This window comes from Cydia pomonella, chromosome 1, assembly GCF_033807575.1.
Source record: "Cydia pomonella isolate Wapato2018A chromosome 1, ilCydPomo1, whole genome shotgun sequence".
Classification (NCBI taxonomy): domain Eukaryota; kingdom Metazoa; phylum Arthropoda; class Insecta; order Lepidoptera; family Tortricidae; genus Cydia; species Cydia pomonella.
The window spans coordinates 7143081-7157032 of NC_084703.1; the positions used below are offsets into that span (position 1 = coordinate 7143081).

A 13952-nucleotide genomic window follows, 5' to 3' on the forward strand; every position below is an offset into this window, starting at 1 on the left:
ATAATAGATAAGGGGGAACTAACAGATATGGAGGTATCCCGCCGGTACCGGTGCTACGCAAACTAATCAATATTATGTAGGTACTTAGGTAGCTATACTCCGCGTGCCGTGCCAAGGATGTGTACACATTTTACGCCATATTTCAAATTTATACGCGCAAGATATATATATAACTACAAAGTGACAGATTCTCTGGTCTGTGTATCTAACATTAATTATCATCAAAACTGGACAAAAAGTCATTCAACTCAAATCAAAAGCGATTATTATGCGCGCGAGGGCCTGCTTGCGACGTGTCTCCATTTGAGCACTATTTTTATGCGTTATACATCATTACAGCTTAGCTAAAGTGACTCTTTTATTTAACTGAACTCATTTTCATTTTATCATCCATTCAACTCTTTAAATCTTATCCCTCTTGGACGAAGGCTTATAGTTGTTATATATATTATCAATATCCTGCAATAGATACACTGCCGTGCAAAATTTAAATCGCTTGAATTAATGGATTCAAAATAAATTTATATCTACATTTCATAGCGTGACAAGTATTAACTTCTATAATGATGTCCATAATCTTCATACATTCATAATAGTCTTTGTAAAATCTGGCAGCGAATGAAAAATACTGATAAATAATTTTAGTGATACCTAATAATGAATCAAGCGATTATAGGCAATTATAACATTTTCGAATCGTAGATAGAACTAGCTAATATAAACTCTATTCGCTGCCTTCCCGTACGGTCACGTCTGAAAATATCGATACGAAAAAAGTGCGAAAGATATATATACACGACTTTGTTGCCCATATATTAAGGTAGTGTATGTACATATTTTTGGCACTTTTTTCTTATCGATATTTTCAGACGTGACTGTACAAGTTCAGAGGTTACTATATGTTTATGTAGGTATGAATGCAAAATAATGTCAGTCGTTCAGAAGTCAATAAACAGTCAGCCATACTTGCCTTGGCTGCTTAAATGAGGACACGGTCTTATCGATAAAAATCGCATTTTATCTCTCTTGAATACGTGACTCGCTTTAAAGTCCAGGTGTTTTCCGGAGGCTCTGAGTAATCGAGCTGAAAACTCTGTCTCATCTCATCCTATCTATTTTTACAAGCTTTTATTTTACTTGCAATGTACTAAACATTTATATAAGGTGAAATCTTGCATGTCAAATTGCAGTGCAGAGCTAAACCAGGGTGGGGGTGTTAGGGTCGGCAACGTGCATGTAACACCTCTGGAATTGCAGGCGTCCATAGGCTACGGAGACAGCTCAGGCGGGCCGTATGCTTGTTTGCCATCGACATAGTATTTAAAAAAACAGCCTATGACCGAATTGGAGTACACATAACGAGACGTCCATTATTTACGTGGTGCGTTCTCAAATTCTTACTTGGTATAGAGGGTCTCAACATATTAAAATCAGTTGGTACGTATTATGTCCGTCAGGAACTGACCAGCAACTGACTCAGTTCTTCTCTTCAAGATCCCTACTAATATTATAAATGCAATAGTATCTCTGTCTATCTGTCTGTTTCCTCTTCATGCTTAAACCGCTTAACCGATTTAGATGAAATTTGGTATGTAGATAATTTGATGTCCGGGAAAGGACATAGGATCATTTTTATTAATCATCATCATTATTCCACATAGACGAAGAAGACAGTTACAAATGAAGTGACTACTTAATTGCGTAACTTATGTATTGAAATCTAGACGTTTTATAGTTTTTATTAAAGTATTGAGTGCCGTTGTTATTGTTACCTAACCCAAAAAAACGTGTTAATGGAAACTGTCCGCTTCCGTTTTTCTGCTAACAGTCTACACGTTAATTTTATCCCGACTTCCCGGTCCCAGTTTCGTTGGGAATAAGGGACACTATTCCGGGCCGCTCCAGATTTCACGCTACATTCCGACCACGTAGCGAGCGTTCGACTCGCGCGAGGAAGAATGCGAGACACTAACAATATTGTGTGATCGGTAGTACAGTCAGCATCAAAAGTAACGAATCAGAAAACGCCTCAAAAGTATACCTACCATTTTCTAATATAACATTTCAAATTTATTAATATACTCGAGTTGTGCGAGAAGTGATTGAAATGAGGAAACACCCCAGAAGTTTTAATAGGGAAGATGGTTTTATTTTGTCGTCAACTTGGGAACCAGTGATCCAGAAGCTTAAGCCATGGGATCTATCTTCGGATGCGATGTGAGTGCGGCAGTACTGAGTGTTGCGTGTCGGACTATGTGTGATTTGAAATTGTGATGCCTACCCCAAAAATTTTCATAGACTTTTTGTCGGGTTTTGACATTTTGTTGGGACATCAGTTATCCGCGACCACGCCCAGTGAAACCTGCGTATGAAAAATAAAGGTAACAAAATAAATTCACAGTACACCCGGGTTTTATTAAATGTGTTTTAAAATACATTCTCTAATAGCTTAATATAACAATATGTATCTATATGTAGAACAATTTTTTATTGACTGATTTTTCTTTTTGACAGAACGTTCAAATTCTATTGACAGATTTTTGTGGACTAGATCCTTTTTTAGGGTTCCGTAGCCAAATGGCATAAAACGGAACCCTTATAGTTTCGCCATGTCCGTCTGTCTGTCTGTCTGTCTGTCTGTCTGTCTGTCCGAGGCTTTGCTCCGTGGTCGTTAGTGCTAGAAAGCTGAAATTTGGCATGGATATATAAATCAATAAAGCCGACAAAGTCGTACAATAACATCTAAAAATTTAATTTTTTTTAGGGTACCTCCCCTACTCGTAAAGTGGGGGTGAAATTTTTTTTTCACTTCAACCCTACAGTGTGGGGTATCGTTGGAAAGGTCTTTTAAAACTAATAGGGGTTTTCAAGAAACATTTTTTGATAAAGTGAATATATTCGGAGATAATCGCTCCGAAAGAAAAAAAAAATGTGTCCCCCCCCCCCTCTAACTTTTGAACCATAGGTCCAAAAAATATGAAAAAAATCGTGGAAGTAGAGCTTAAGAAAGACATTAAATGAAAACTATAGCGGACATGATCAGTTTAGCTGTTTTTGAGTTATCGCAAAAAGTTTTCCCTTCATAGTAAAAAGACTTATTTTAATTAGGTACTGATTATGCAAATTTGCCTATTTGTTTAACTTAGGTGAAAGGTACCGTTTCATCCCTTGGTTAACAATTTACTATACTTTAAGCTCCAGTTTAGCTTATTGTGATGGAAGAGTAACTACGGAACCCTACACTGAGCGTGGCCCGACATGCTCTTGGCCGGTTTTATTCTAAATTGCGTCCAATTACAAAGTGTGACAGTCACTTTACTAGCAGGACGCGAACGCGATCTGTAGAGAACTCTTTGGAAAATAATTTCAGGGTAGCAGATACGTCTGGATCGTTGTTTCATCCGCTACTATTGACACTGAGTCAAGGTCGACATGGACAAAGTGCCAAAAATATGTATACCCAACCTTATTGCCTATACATTAAAGTAATATTACATATTTTTGGCACTTAGTCCGTGTCGATATTTAATACCTTGACTGTAACTACCTACTGGCCAATAATATAAGTAAAGTATATTATTTTTTAATTTTTATTGCATGATTGTAAAATATTTAGTTTAGTTTGAGATATTATGTTTTTAAGCAATTAGTCGAGCATGCCATGTATGGCAGATTTTAGCGGAGACTATTTTTGTTCTACATCCTATTGTACCTACCTGAAATCGTGCAAAATAAATACCATTTCAATTCATTTCACATATTATGTCAAATTGTTGTCTGACGTATTCCGCAATTTTACGCAATGTATCAATTATTCAAATTAGGAATTTACAGGGTACGTCAAACCTCGGGACATATACCTAAATGAAAATATTCTAATGCACAGTCCGTTTCTCATAATAAAAGGTTTAAAAACGGCTTCCACTTTTATTATAATACTTATTAATAGGTCAATATCAGCTTTCGTAAAACACTGGTGTTTTTTACCCAAAAATGTTCCGGAATGAATTTAATCTGCAAACATCTGGACTAAATCGACAACTCATATACAAAGAGCCTTATCATGTGGTATCCATTGACTTATATGTTGGCATTAGTATATAAAATCTTACCAATCATATTTTACTGCAGGCAAATATTAGGGAATGTAAACCGGCAAAAAAAAGCATAGAAATTACCGTTAAACCGGTAAATTACCGGTATTTTTCATACTTAATATTTCGTAGGTACTTAGCTACAGTACTGGTGGGTCAATTTTAAATGCTTTGAGTATCTACTAATACTGGCTCAACTGAATCTTATTTTCTCCTGCGTTTTGTATAACAGTTCCCGTATATAAGCGTTATTGGTTACCCTGGCGACCGGCCAACCGAGGACACGTGTGATGCACCGCCACTTACCACCTTGCCGTAGTAAACAACGTTACTCACAGCGTTGTTGGCTTTAACTCAATTGATGACTGTGCGGTGCGACAAGGTTCCAACTTGAAAGATTGTATCGTATGGATAGGCGCTCAACATTCTTTGGGTGTTCACAGTCCAGTTCCTAATTCTTTTTAGTTGTAAGTATAGACATGTTGTTAATTTTTTCCAACTATTCTTCTTACTATTTTACTATTTTACTCGATCGGACTAAATAACTTAGAGAAACAAGTAAACTTAGAGTGCTCACTTCATACATGACATTCCCTACTTATTAAATATTGCATGGGAGGTATCGAAAAACTTACTATTAACAACTTTTAAATTCGCTTAAAACTGAATACTTATTAAGCTTAAATCTTATTTTTTAATATGTTTTCGCAAAGCTTGCTATAAACTTACATAAGTATTATAAATGGGTTTTTCCACGGAATACATTAAAATATTTGTACTCCTCTACAATCACTTATATCTGTCACATGTGGGTGCACAAAATTTTGAATTACTTTTCATATATTATAGTTCGATATATCGTCATTTTGAATAACGTAATAAAAGGCATACTACCATATTACCTAATCAACGATATGCATAATGTTATTATTGTTATAATGGGTATATTTACACTTCGTCTAATATAGACTGAATTATCACATACTCTCAAACATATTTGTTATAACTATATGTTAAGTCCAACTAGATCAACAGATTTTAACCTCAAATTTCGAGGTTGAAGATTTTTGAGTACATGCTTATTCGCTTTGCTCATACTTCATAATATTATAGGCGACTCTTCAATACATCGATAAACATTGAATTTTACTACACCATAATAATATTTTGTTGCGTGGCAAATCTCACGGCTAAGTAGTGACCTACATATGTATACCCAAGTGATGTCATCTTTGCAGCTATTACGTACTATATAGATACTTGTAAGTTTAAGTGTTAAGTATAAAAAAAATCTGAATTATTGATATGTAAGTACCTTCTTAGTTGCGTTGATACATATTGTAGCCTTAGCATAAACATTAATTATATGCATATTCTAAGCGAAATGATTATTAATACTGTGATGAAATAAAATTACTAATAGTGCTAAAGGCGAGGCGCTAGACTTAATTCGTGCTGTATTATCAATTAATTTGTTCGGTTGTCGAACGATTTCTTGCAATTGGTTTTGTTTAATTATTTCGCAGAATTTCGTAGAATAACCGTGAAAACTAGAACTTAACTTTTATTTATAAAAAATATACGATGCATGACACCGCGTGGATTAATAATATAAATCTTACAATTCTTTTGCCCGCACACTTCAGTACCCCTAGTGTAAATAAATTCGATTTCGAAACGTGACGTACGCGTTTGCGTTTAGTCTCATTTTGTATTGGATTTAGAAAGAGCGCGCCAAGCGGGACGTTTTGGAAACTCAAAATCCTATACAAAATGAGACTTAACGCAAACGCGTTCGTCACGTTATGATGTCGATCAAATTTACACTAGGGGTACAGTTTAACATGCAACTTTAGCTACTGTGTGTATGTATACTGTGATGATCTGTAGTACCCCTAGTGTAAATTTATTCGATATCGGAACGTGACTGGGATTTTGAGTTTCCAAAACGTCCCGCTTGGCGCGCTGTTTCTAAATCCCATACAAAATGAGACTTAACGCAAACGCGTACGTCACGTTTCGCTATCGAATTAATTTACACTAGGGGCTCTGATGATAGTCAAATTGTACGACTTTAACGCCATCTGTATCAGAGCCAACATATTAGAACGTCAGCAGATGAAACAAACTGTTCGCTGCTCACATGCGTTTTGCTAATCAAGTGTTACGGCCGGAATGCAGATAGCGCAGTAACACGTACAGTGTGCAGCATTCTGACTGCTGCAAACAGAATCCAAGACATGGCTACGTACATGACGAAAACTCTGTACAGTGTAATCTAACCAGTGTGACTACACCTGCAGCTGACTGTAGTCACTTAAAAATATTCATAAATATGTGGCTTGGCTGATGGATCAGAGAAGTCTTTGTGCACGTGGAGCATAAGGATCCTTTAGGCATGGGCGCCACATATTTTTTATCAATAGAACGAAGTAATATAAATAATGGAAAAATCGAATGGCGAAACAACAACCGTAATTAGTTACATGCATGTAATTAAAATATAGGTAAGAAACGAACGAAGTGAGTTTATTAAAAGGGCCATACGTGTATTTTAATGCCTAATTATGTACAGTAGTTACATACACTATTTTGTCTACACATATTATAAACATCATATATTCACTAACCTCATATTACGGCCAACTTTGGGGCATCGTTGCTCTCTTGACGGACCTCGCGGATATGAAGTGGCGACTCCGAAATATATTTTGCTATAGTTAGTTTCAAAACAAATTAACTGTATACCTATAAGTACTTAAAACGAAATATGAGATAAACTATACGTAAAATGGCGGTAAATGAAAACTCTTTACACGCATGTCACGCATCCGTAGTTTTTTTTATTTTATAATTCAGAGACAAACTAGTGCCGGGGTCCGATTTCCGTATCTGCGATACAAACTAACATGCAAGATTTCTCAGCATGCAATTTACATTTCATTTCGAATAAAACGTCATCTTGACTGATGAATTGCTTTTTTTTTCAGAGATGTTCGAAATTCGAATGTCATTACCAAATTGATTTTAAATATTGAAGCAATTACAACATTTTCACAGATAAGAAATATGTTGTAACAAAAAGTTTATATTATTATTGTATGTTGGACATTATTTACGGATTTTGAAGGCGTCATAGAGGATTTATGATATATAATAAAATATGTGTGTAGATAAAAGTTATAAACAGTAAGTAAGTAGCTTTCGACTTGACTGTGAATATCAAATCCATACTAATATTATAAATGCGGATGCGTGTCTGTCTGTTACCTCTTCACGCTTAAGCTGCTGAACCGGTGTGAACATTTATTATTTATTAATATTTGTTTATTCCATGCAGACGAAGTCGTGGGCAGAAGCTAGTAACAAATAAAATAAAAGGATTATCAACAAAATTCCCTTGAAGGCCGCTTATATACAACAAAAGGCGCTCATTATTAACAAATGTGTTTTTGTCAACAGTTGGACGACGCGACCCTGCAGGTGTTTAAAGATGGCGACTACGGGCCGTACCTCGACCTGGACTCCACGCTCAACGAGCAGGATGAGGAGCTGGAGGGCCTGCAAGAGAGGTACGACTATACACCGTGTAATTACAGTCCGCTGTAGAGATGGGCGACGCGACCCGTCAGGTGTTCGAAGATGAGGACTACGGGCCGTACCTCGACCTGGACTCCACGCTCAACGAGCAGGATGAGGAGCTGGAGGGCTGGCAGGAGAGGTAAGACTATACACCGTGCAATTACAGTCCGCTGTAGAGATTGGTGACGCGACCCGTCAGATGTTCCAAGATGGCGACTACGGGCCGTACCTCGACATAGACTCCACGCTAAACGAGCAAGTTGAGAAGCTGGACGGCCTGCGAAAGAGGTATGACTGTAATTTATTCTCTTTATTCATCTTTGGTCTTAGGGTAGATGTTTATATAACACAGTTTACAAAATACGTGAAAACAAAAACCTAATCTAGGGTGCCCCCGGTAGCGTGTGGTTAAGTCCGCGGAAGGCGAAGCCAGGAGCTGGATCCAATCTCAATCACGCGGCGACAGTGTCTCAAAATGATGGTCAAGAGTTCGAGACTCAGCTCTGAGACAGTTCCCTAACACACAACTATCGCTGAATCAACTCCCCACATGTCCGCAAGCCTTTCGAGTTATAGGCGCCATCCTGTAGAAAGGCTTCCACGTGGGGTTGCCATATAAAAAAATTAAATATTTTGGCAAAAGTCCGGCCATCCGCTCAAAAATCTTTACAACTCCTGGACGATAATTTCTCCAAATAACCCCTCTCCCCCATTAATACATTTAATTAGACCTCCGTAAGTGGAAGTTTTTTTTTAATCTTATAACTTTATTAAGGGCTCGTTTTTGCCACCCTTTAATTCGCCAACATATGTAGCTACAGCATTACCTACCCTTGCCACTGCCCAAACTTATTGCTAGCTTCTAGTGGTTAGTTAAAGTTTATAAAATACCCCGACAAAGGGCCATAAATCCTGACATGATAGAGGAAATCATGACGCATGGCAACCCCACTTCCACGTCTTTATTGGTAAAAGGAGGCGATCACCTTTTTCCAGCGTTAACAAGGCCCACATACAGTAAACTCGTAAGTGGCAGCTTCAAGGTCTTTAAAACGGCCAGATGCGACCTGTGACGTCACAACTCGTCAGAGTCAGCGGGGCCCTGGTTGAATGGATGTGCGTACGAGCGGCCCCGCCGGTGCACTTCCTCTTCCCCCTATCCATCCTGCTCGTCAATGAACGGTTTAGCCCACCATCCATTAGGACAGTTTTTAGACTGGCACTACTGGCTAATAATACTGCAGCTCCATCGACTCCATCGTGTTGAGTTTACCCGACTTCGGCAATAGCAGGATAATAAGGGACTATTATGTAAAATGTAAAAATCTCAAATATTCGAGGTTTTTTAATAATTTTGAAAATTATTATATTAATTAATAGGTTTTTTGATATACAGTGTATAAATCCAATACGAGTGATAAATTAAACTAGATATATAATTTATCCGTGTAATCATTAATTAAGAAGTTTTTTAAGTTACACTTAATTATGACCCCGTTATTAATTTGTTAAACTTTACCGAGTAGCAATGTACTGCATACATTACGAGACACAACATTATCTGACATTACGAGATACAAGCTTTTCTAGTAACTGCCAACAAACGTTGACAAGTTTTTGTCTTGAACTTTAACTCGACCATTTATTTTAAGAAATAGGCAACAACGCATCAGGGGCACTTTTGCACTTCAAGTAAGTTATACCAAGTTATACGCAATAAAAATAAATCATTAACAATTATAAAATACAATTTCAAATATCAAATCAATGAAATATTCACAATTAAATCACGATTTAAGTATTAAATACTTATCGTTTTCGCCCTTGCTATTTTTTTACTTAGTGAGTCCGTTCTAGTAGCTACTAAGTTAAGTGCTCATTAAATTATTATTTTCTTAGTTCACAATATACCTAGCAATTTGCACTATCCGTAGACCTTACTATTTAGTCCTATTGGCTGGGGTAGTGGAAATCTTTGATTTATTATGATTGACTGCGATTTAGCTTCTGCCAACACGATTGCTCGTTGGCTTACATAACAATACTAGTTTCTTCACTTTGCTTTGTTTACAAATTACAATATATTGTATCCAACTGCAGGTACAAGGTAACATTTCCTCGAGGTCAATTGACCTCTGATTATACCAATGTAACTATATCCGTATGTGCCTAAATAATACATTTACATTATAGTATTTCTCACATAGGTTTGGTACGGTGACAGGTATCATCTGAATACATGTTATCAATGTTTTACGTTCTAAGGTGATGATGACAGCTATCACCGTACCCATTTTATGTGAAAAATACTATAGGGTTGTTTTTGCCGACTGTAGATCGTGTCATTCATAAAGTCGCGTGTCTTGATTTTGACTCGTAATGTCATGTTCTTAAAGGTTAGATTTGACAAATCGGCGTGTCATCATGGATGACCCGACCTATAAAAAGTCTGCTAAGAGCATCGATCTGTGAGGATCATGAGATCATGACGTATACGGCGTTATTTTTGAGTTCCTTAAAATGTGAGTGATGTCCATTTTTTTCTCTGAAATTATTGACTTTATTTTTTACAACTTCAGTACAAATAAGATCTAACTGAAATTGTTATTACACTTACAAGTTTTACCATACAATTATTCTCAATTGCATACCACAATACAAGAAAATAGATAACATTTAATATTTCCTGTACAAAAAGGTATTCCATAATTATTTACCTAATAAATAAGATCCTGCCGGTACTGGCGGGTTCAGGAGTGCACCGGGCTCAAGCAAATCTATATTATAATAAGTACTTATAGTTGAACATCAAATTAAAGTAGGGTGCCCACATTAGCTCGTCTCGTTGGACATCGGTTCACCTTTCGGTCTCATACTACAAAAATAATGGGGTTGGACGGTGGACATATTTTACAGATGGCGCCAGCCACATTTTTATTTTTGGAATATTATCGCCTAGCCCTATAAGTTAAATCTCATAGATTAACAAAGCTATAGACAGGCACAACATATGCTGGCGCCATCTATAAAAAAACCCTAACAGTTGCCAACACCATTGTACCTTTCTGTTTCCTAAAGTGAAAACATTTAAAGAACCATGCAACTATTAAAGTTCATAATAATTTGTTTATTTTTTATAATATTAAATATAATTGCATTTAAAAATTATATTTGACGCTTTGATCTAATTAATGTCAATTTAATGTGTGACGTGTATGGCTAATTATACAAAAACTATATGACCAATTCTATCTCTAGAAAGCTGAAGCGAAACCGTGAGTGCGTCGCGTCGGTTTTTCGAGCCGATGAAGGTGAACCCGCGCAAAAACTGGGTCTCGCGCAGACAATGCACTTGCACTGCGGCTACAGGCTGCTCTTGTTATGAAAATGTGGACCAAAAATATTTACGCTTATAAGACCACCTTGACCTACACTAAAAAAATGCCAAACTAATTGAGTAATTGAAAAATAACTGTATTATTTACTTAAGATAAAGAAATACATTTTGATCAATATCTTAAAACCGAGTACGTGTAACAAAAAAAATCACAAATCCCAATTTCTTGCGAAAACAGTAACATAATATTTTATTCCTGTAATGCAGTTAATTTTCTTTCTGTGTAATACTGAAGCAGCAGGTTTTAGTTCAGGTACGGAAATGAGATGGATGCGACGATCATTAAGGAATTAAAATTGACCGAGAAATTGGATCCCCACTTATAAACACTTTTGGTAAAGTATTTTTCTATATCTTTAGTAAAGCAAACGGTGATAAATGAACGAATGGATCGTGCACGACGTCTTACTTCGGTACCTCTGTTTCGAGCAGCAACGAATCACTGTTTTCATGATAACAACTTTGGTGAAACAAAAGCACTTTCGTTTTCTAAATGTCCCGTATTTACCTAACAAACTTTATAACGCTTGGGCAAACCAAGAAAAGAAACATTGGTATAACTGAATATGTGAGCTATGTTTTTGGCCTGGTGGTAAATTCTTATCAGTTAAGTTGAGTCTTAGTCTGAATTTTGACTCTTAGAGACTCTATACATCTCTAAGGATAATTTGATAAAAATCATTTAGTTATAACATTTAGAGATATTTACACCTCTAAGTAATTTTAGATTATTTTTGTGTTGTATCTGTTTGTGTTATTTATTATTATTATTTTTTTTTGCAATTCGTCATTTAGAGACTTAATACATCTCTAAGTAATAATAATAGTTTACTTACTTTTTCTTTAAACAATAATACTTTATTTTGCATTAATTTTTTCAATTAATTGTATTTTATAATCGTTGATGTGCTTGTTATTGTTTGTATGTAAAATCCATGTTGACGTGTAAAAGTGCCCTTGTGGCCTATTTGCTAAATAAATGTGAAGTAGAAGTAAATCTATCGCTGGTCATTAGGGACAAAGAAACATACATTGTCTACTTATATCATCATAATGGACCCACACTATAACAAATGAGTTTGAATAGGTACACATCTTACTCAAGTCAAGTGTAAAAATATGGGTGTACACATCTTACTCAAAAATATGTCCTATAGCATCTTATTCCAGTGTAATAAGATCGTAGGACCATATTTATGAGACGATTTATTCGATACATATTTTTGCAACTTGACTGTGCCTACCTACTACAATACGCAAATGATGCGTCAACTTCTTTCATGCCGTGTATAGCCAATCTCTTAATTTAGGATAATAAAATGATGCGTTATCCCTATCCCGATCGCAAACGTGGCCATCCTACCGCATCCAGTCGCTCGTCTGGCTGAGCGAGCCGTGACATTCGTACCTGGACTAGTGAACACCCCGTATGTAATAGAAAATGGATGTGCAAGATCTTGCCGATGAACCGGTGGGACAGAGTGATTCGAGTATCGCGGAGATAGAGGAGTTGTGGTTGACGTGCTTGCTGTTGCCAGACATGCTCGAGGACGATGAAGACATGTGAGGGTTTTTGTGATTTCTCCTTTTTGGTTTCGTGATTTTGTGTAGTGTGGAACAATATCGGATAAAAAATTGTGGGCTTTAAAAATAATGAAGTGGAACATTTAATGGTTTTTAGTATAGATTTTAGTAATAAAATACTTATTGTATATTTTATAAGCCCCTCTGGTTGCGGATTAGTTACATTCAATCTAAACATTTTGTTTCAGATTTATTCTATTCTACTTAGTACGATAAATTCAGGCCTATGCTCTAAACAATTTTGATTTAAAGATAAAGTTTCTAGTACCTCTATACCTGATTACCATTGCAAACGATAATGCGGATATGAATCAGAGCCAAAACACCAGTCAAGTCATGTCGGTCAAAGAACTGTCAAGGTTTCCGTACCCTATACTTACTTATATTTTGTTTGGAAATCTGTTTAAGAAAAATGTTTACGGGCCAAAAATAATGGTACAAACATCAAGTAAAATATGAGAATGTCACCAATCACATTACTTACTTCAACCCTTGGGCTAAAAATTAAATAGTGTATTCTTAAGCTTGCGTATTTTGTTAGTAAATTCTGGCAACTAGGCCAGAAAGTAAGCGAGACTTGTGAAATGTTTCAATGGTGGCTACACATAGGGTCACTGGAAGATCAGGTCTTTTCATGACATTCCAGTTGCTGCAGGAATCACTTTTGAAGTTTCTATCTTCTCGATGAAGTTCAATCAGGTATTTAATGCGTGATGTGCCGTCAGAAAATTTTCAAAATTGCATAATAGCGACTAGGAAAACATTCGGAAACTTTTCATAATTTAAGTAGGTATGTACAGGAATCAATATTTTCCATTTCTAAAATGAAAGTTCCCTTTGTTTCCTGTGTGATTGTCCTCAAATAACCGAGAACTTTACCTACTTTTTGAAAACTTTCCGCATTTGTAATACGAACTCAAGGTGTCAAATCGTGGTTATTATTTACATCACCATATCCTATTAATATGTAATTATAAGACCCTTTCACTAGAAAAGGTTAGGAAAAGGATTAGATTAATAATGTTTTTGTCCGCAGTCGGAAGAACGCAATCATTCTGCGAACACAGCTGTCGGTGCGGGTGCATGCCATCATTGGTGAGTATCCTCATTATACAATTCCATCTACCCTTCCCCGCGAATCGACAAGCAATAAGCGGTAATGTAGGTATAATTTAATTAAGTTGTACCTGTATTAGTGTCGGTCGGATCGGAAATCAAATTCGCGAATTATATTTGAAAAAATATTTGGTTGAAAAACTTAGCTTTATCAACGTTAGTTCGTGAAGCCCGATTGT

The 13952-nt window shown here is 36.3% G+C and overlaps 1 protein-coding gene across 4 annotated transcripts in view; it reads left to right on the forward strand.

Annotated features, from left to right (window-relative positions):
• LOC133524847 (FH1/FH2 domain-containing protein 3) overlaps positions 1–13952 on the forward strand; it is a 110642-nt gene that overhangs the window by 78323 nt on the left and 18367 nt on the right. For all 4 annotated transcript variants that reach the window (XM_061861167.1, XM_061861021.1, XM_061861093.1 and 1 more), the window contains 2 exons: positions 7557–7666; positions 13694–13752. In XM_061861167.1, coding sequence (XP_061717151.1) covers positions 7557–7666; positions 13694–13752 — 169 coding nt within the window. The remainder of the gene's footprint in view (positions 1–7556; positions 7667–13693; positions 13753–13952) is intronic.